The sequence below is a fragment of the Nestor notabilis genome, unplaced genomic scaffold, assembly GCF_000696875.1.
Source record: "Nestor notabilis isolate BGI_N333 unplaced genomic scaffold, ASM69687v1 scaffold24807, whole genome shotgun sequence".
In the NCBI taxonomy this organism is placed as follows: domain Eukaryota; kingdom Metazoa; phylum Chordata; class Aves; order Psittaciformes; family Psittacidae; genus Nestor; species Nestor notabilis.
In genome coordinates, this window is record NW_009938281.1 from 93,927 (window position 1) to 100,519 (window position 6,593).

General features: G+C 35.9%; 1 protein-coding gene across 1 annotated transcript in view; it reads right to left on the reverse strand.

Annotated features, from left to right (window-relative positions):
* Positions 1 to 6,593, reverse strand: part of TBCK (TBC1 domain containing kinase) — a 65,986-nt gene that overhangs the window by 34,114 nt on the left and 25,279 nt on the right. The window contains exon 17 of the mRNA XM_010019248.1: positions 5,418 to 5,579. Within this exon, the coding sequence (XP_010017550.1) occupies positions 5,418 to 5,579 (162 nt within the window). The remainder of the gene's footprint in view (positions 1 to 5,417; positions 5,580 to 6,593) is intronic.

Consider the following 6,593-nt stretch of genomic DNA (forward strand, 5'->3'; position numbering starts at 1 on the left):
CCTGAACCAGTTGTAATGCTCATAATTTTAATGAAGGGGAAAGGAAAAAAAAATGGAAGGAAATATTTATTTACACATTTGTAAAGAGAGAAAAAAAATTGACACATCCTGGAGCAAAGCTCAGATGAAAGTGGTGTGACTATCTTTCCACACCTAGAAATGATGGTATCTTATTCTCTCATGTCTGCTTTCCCTATGAAGAGTACATATAGGCTATATCAAGGAACAGGAGACATAAGCTGTGCATCAGCGATTTTAAGAGATGTTCTAGGAAAGTTCTACTGATGAACTCACATTTTACCCTTTTTATGAAATACCATCCTTGAGACAGACAGTCCTTTACTAAAGGATATTTGATTTTCTTCTGCCAGTGACAACTACAGACTAGCAAGAACACTAATATGAGTAACAGATTTTGGTATATTTTCTTCAATGTATCACCCACCACAGTATTTCTCTTTAGTCTCAAGAGGATAGAATCTATAAATAGAACTGCATTTTGTTCATGTCTCTAGAAGTAGAAATCGTGAATAATTAAAGAATTCACAGCTTCAAGTAAAATCACATCAATCTTACATAATTTGACACTACCTAACAGCCTTGGTGAGCACATATTTCTCAACAAATTGCTCTGCTTCTGTATCAAAGCCAGGTCGCAACCCAATGGCTGTAAGCCATAAAAACCAAACCAAAACAAACACACACACACACACACAAACCAAATGGGGGGTTGGAGGGTGAGAAGGGGAAGGAGAGGAGAAAGGAAGGAAAAACGAAAAAAGCTCACTTAACAGTAGCTACCCTCAATTTATGCTTCATAAATGCCCTTATTTAGCAACGATAATCTTCAGGAATTGCATGGTGAAATACACCTGTTTCTACAGAAAACCATCTAACACAGCAAAGATGAGGATTATGTTCAGAAAAAGATGTTTCTATAAATATCAGTCTGACCTACATCTTCCAGGAAAAGAAAACTGGAAACATGATTTCGTGTTTAATTCTGATACCTTTTTCTATTTCCAATCCATTTTTAATGTCATAGTTATAGTGCCATTATCATGTACATCATGTGACAGAGACCAAATTGCTGATTTTCTTCAGCTATACTGTAATTCGGGAAAGTAGTCCAGCTCTGCTTACTCCATGGTAAATCCTGTTGCAGTGTCATCTTCCACAAGCGACAACAGTTTTGAACTTGGGCAAGCTATCACAAAGGCACATGTCAAAATTTCACAGCTGAAGTTACAAAAAAGGTTTCATTTTAAATGAAGAGCTATTATGACTTTTATTCCTCAGAGCCCTCATCTGAGCAATAGGACATTTTCAAAACTGTATGATAAAAAGTCAAACTCTAATCAAATCACTCTATTACCTTTTCTGATGCTCACTGGCATATGGAAGGCCCCACTGTATCTCTTTCAGTCTCTTCAAAGTTAGCGTTTTGATCTCAGAACTTGCACTTTCATTCAAGAAGTGGTGAAAAAATGGGAACAGGCACCAAACACCCACAAACAGCAGGGGCTAGGTGGACAACTGCCATTTCTTCCTCCTACTAAATCGTAATTAACTAGAAGCTGAACCACCAGAAATTCTGGCACAATAAAAACGTATGAATCACAGATGTGGGCAGACAAAGGATTTTCAGGAAGAAAAAAAAACAAAGAAAAATGGTAGCAACCTAAGGTCAGACATGTATCTGAAGTAGAGTTCTCTGATGCGTGCCTAATTCTGCTGCTGTCAGCAGAAACACATCATTCAAAACTGCACCATACAATCTTAGTGCAGAATTTCACTAGTTTTTAATGTTTAGTCCATTTCTGAGCTGGATGCAATCCTTCTAATTATTTATTTGCTTTTTGCCATCATGAGACTCAGCATTTTGGCATGTCACTACAATGGCAATAGATAAAATTGTTTCTCCCACTTTATAGTTCCTTGGAGAATCGTTTATTTTTGTGGTTTGGCCATAGCTAGCTCCTTGACTACATGTTGCATCTTAAAGCTACATGCTTATGTCCTACAAAGTAGAATCTTCTACGCTTTCCACTTCAAGCATTTTACTGTTGCTCCCTGTTGCACTGTATTGCTTTTCCATAGCTAGTCTTTTTGGAACTCTCATCTGAGGCCAAAAGACAGTGCTTCCTTAGCCTCAGATGAGAGTTCTGGAAAGACTAGCTGTGGAAGAGCAAAGTTACAAAAGATCAGCTTATGATGTGAACTAACCTAAAAGGCTTATTTGAAACTATGTTTTATCTCACATCTAGGCTTAGTGTTTCCCTATTCTCTAATAGCATCTATCCCATCTTTTTGTTAGCTGCCCTATGCCTTCTGTAGCCCACAGATAATCTATGTCAGTGATGGTATTGGCATGGATCTCTGGAGGAAGATCTATCTACCAGGCCGTATATGGCACCACATTCCAGGTGAGAGTCAGGTGGTCTATGGGATCCTTCAACTGTTTGCAAAGAGGTATACACATCCAGATGCTTTCTTCCTGGGTTTGTTTCCTAACAAAAGGTGCTGGTGCCTGTACTACTTGTACAGGGGCTAAGGAACTTAGTGATCAAATCCAGCTACAGTAATCAGTAATCATAATTTTTGAGTGGCATAATGTACATCATCCATAAACTTAGAGCAAGATACTAAAGATTAAGCTATAAGAAAACCTGCAAGTTTTAAAGTAAAGCTACCTATATACCTAGCCCTCAATGCATCAAAGTGTCTTCTGGATTGCAAATTTGCTAATACACAAAGATGCAAACAAATCCAAACTGGCTTACTACAAGTCAGTACTGGTCTAAGAGCAGACTCCTGCATCTGTTGCTGGTACTTCAGGACCACACCATAGTAGTGCCAGTTTTATCATCCTCATTTTCCTGCCACATTCTCCCAATACGTGTTAGATAAAAGAAAACCAAAGGTAACACATCCTGCAACTGCTCTCTTGCATCACCTGAACAAGATGAAGTTTACCAAATCTCAAAACTACACATAAAGAATTAGCAACAGCTCCAGGGTTGGTTTTGTTTGTCTCAAATAGTACAACTCCTAAATCTTCTCTGGTATTGATATGTTTAAATCAAATTTATACATAACAAAGCTCCTTAGACACAAGCTAAAAAAACCCTATGAAAGAACAAATGAAAGAATAAAACAACCCACCGTGGGGTAGTAATTTCCTAAACAATCTAATTCTATTTAAGTAATCAATAATGGCACTGTGCCCTTCTTTTTCTTCACATCATTATTTTTTTTTAAACAGTAATTGAAACTTTGTTACATGCGTTTCTACTGAAATGGAAATAAAGCAGTGGGTTGGTTTTTTTGTTTGTTTGGTTTTTGTTTTGTTTCTGGTCTTGGTTTTTTATTTTTAACAAAACTTTAAATATACATTTTTAGAAATAAGTACTGCAAAAACAAGAAATCTTAAAGTGTTCCACAAAGTTTTATGATTGCAGTAAAATAGCCATATCAGTCTGGAAAGCAAGTCACTTTCACTGGCAGCCTGAGATAAGCCATTCCAGTGCACAGAAAGCTTAAAAACCGCAGGAGTTTCAGATTGTTGAGCAACAATTGATTTTGGATTGAAATTATCACAGATGTTTTGAAGAACATAATCTCTTCCTCAGGGTGACCCAGTTTCAGGTGAAGGTTGTTTATAAATTACTTTCAGAAAAATTCTTAGACATGGCACACAATTTATTTTAACCAAAATAACAGAAATCCCATTTGGAAGACGTAGGTGACATAAAGTCAATACCCCTTAAGCAGAAATAAGAGAAGGTCAGAAAGAGAAGGTACAAGCTATCATAATTGTATGTTCAAAGAAGTTACTGATTCCAGAAGCCTCAGCTAGTCCGATAACATTTATCTTTTAAGTCACACTAGGATTGTCTCCCATCCCGATTCTTTTTTTCCCCTAGTAGTTGGTTTATGATATGCTTTGAATTAATCTCACAGTATTCAACTGTACCACTATCGACATCCAAAATACTGTAGACATCACCAACATTAAAATAATCTTTTCAGAAATACCATTCTACCAAAGCATTTCCTACCAGAGTATCAGCAAAGCTGTCATAATCAGCAGAAAGCATGCACATTATAAACCTACAGATTTTAGTGATTTAATTATTGTATAAACAGTCATGTATTATGAGAACCAATGTATTCTTACACAACCTCAGCATAATGTACTTCAACTGCCAGTATACCAGCAGGTTCAAGATAAATTGGAATATATGATTTAGAACCACTCAAAGAAAAAAGAAAAATAGGGTGAAACTACCGCAGGCAAGAAAATAAATTAAATATTAAGGAATCTATATTTAACTAAGACATGCAGCTAATAGATGGGGGGGGGAGGAAAGGAGAAGAGAGACAATCTTTCAGTTTAGCTCCCACCTTTTGGACCATCTGAAAATATCCAGCTAAATTTAATAAGAACATTTGAAATGACTAAGCATATAGACTGAAACTGAAAAATCCCACACCATAAGGAATGGCCTAATTAATTTCCTATAAATTCAAAAATACAGTAGCAATTGCATTGTTACATACTGAACTGAAAGGTAGCAATAAAGCAAGATTTTGAAATCTGGACGCATGTTCAAGGATATACAGTGAGAGACAGAATTTGTGACAGTAATATTTAGAGAAATCGCAGAGCTTCCTCTCTGACAACTCACTTAATTCTTGAGTGACTGATTCACGCACCTATGAACTTAGCTTCAGCCTGCTTGCTGCCATATCCTAGACTACTGCTACCCTCTGTAAACTCTGCAGTTGTGGAGACTGCCACACTTAAGACCTTTAAAACTTAAATGCTCTTACAAACTTGATTCTCTCATTGAGGTTTGGTTTTTTTTTTTAGGGTTCTTCTGAAAGCTTTGCATTTCAAATGGAAACTGATTTAACACAGAGCAATTCCAATGACTTCTATACCACTTTCCCTAATCGTTTTACATTAAATTGCATCGACAGCAAAAGTTTAATCATTTTTGAAAGTAAAATAGGCTAGTACCAGCACCAACGTGGAAAAGCATTGTACAGAACAGCACTGATTTTTTTTCACTAAGAAATCCCCATCAACTGGATTGTTTCTATATATAGCATGTCTACAAACAGTTGCTTAGGAATTATTCAATATTGTTCTAAATTTCCCAAGAAAGTATACCTACCTACACCTGGAAATAGTAACAAGCTCACCCAATTCTTGCTGGTACAGCAAAAAGACTTCCGATTTCATCAAGCTGTAGTTAAGACCTACATACTCTGACAGCGAGTTGCCTAAATCCACCGTAATTTCCAAACACATACAAGATTTGTAGTATATATTCACATGCAAGCACCTACTTTCTTCAGCAACACACTGGGGAGGACAGAGGAAGAGAGAAGAAATATTTTTTCTGTACCTGGCAAGTCCGAAAAAAGAAGAATGCATTCATTGAACCCATTAGCCAGAAGACGATCTCTCAGCTGTTGAAGTATTGCAACTCCAATACAGAACGGGAAAGAGGAATTTCCAAGCAGTAATGTATCCCACAAGTGAAAAATTTTGTGCAAAGGAAAGACATCTGCATGATGAACAAGCACAATAAAAAAAAAGAAAGAGCTATAGGCATATAAATTGATAAAAACATATACACATACAATCTATGGAATTTTTCCTCTCTTAGGGTTATTTCCTTTTTATTTGGCAGCAAAAAAGACTCAGCCTGTTCAGAAACAGGTTTGTCTTCATATGCAGTTTGATTATTCTGGAAATCATTGGTGTCTTCTTTCATTATTAAATATTTAGAAATGTGCAGGTTTTCATATTTCAAACACACAAAATTAGGCAATTTATTTTTCTTTTGGCACAGTACAACTATGTATTAGGGCATGCATATCAGTTTTTCGAAGAGTATGAAGACATTAATGAGTTAACTAATAAGCTCAACTACTTAAAATTAAACAAGAAAATGAGCAAAACACAGCAAAAATTGGCAGAATAAAGGAAAGACAAGGAGAAAGGCCAATAAAAAGAAGTGACATTTTACATATAAAGCTGAAGTTGGCTCTCCTAAAAGAAGTCATCTTCCAGTAAAATAGTCCTAACGTTCTATTGCAATTCACTGCCAAAGAAACCATCTCCTTGGTTTTCCAAAGGTAGTGATATTTATGAAAGTTCTTATAAAAGAATGGACAACTGCAAGAACCAGTGCTTTACAGTCAGTATCTTCAGAAACTGCAATCAAGTATCTCACATTAAATCTTTGATATTTCATCAGAGAAATAATCCATCAGCTCTTTTCAGAGCTGCCAATTTATTTTTTTTTAATTCAAAGTCTGCCAATCTTGACATAACATTAAAAAAAAAAAAGTAATCACAGAGATCTTTGAGGAAAGAAGGTTTTTAATTTCTTTCTAGACCTGCTGTATTAACTTTGTCCTCTTTCATTAAAAGCTCACCAAATTAGAAAGCTGTTTTAGTTCCTAACATACATGCACAAATATCATAGTAAACTAGTGCTAGTAAAATGACAATGTGTCAAAGGGCAATGAAAAAAACCCTTGTTTCACTGATCTTCAAAATCAAAGTTACACTC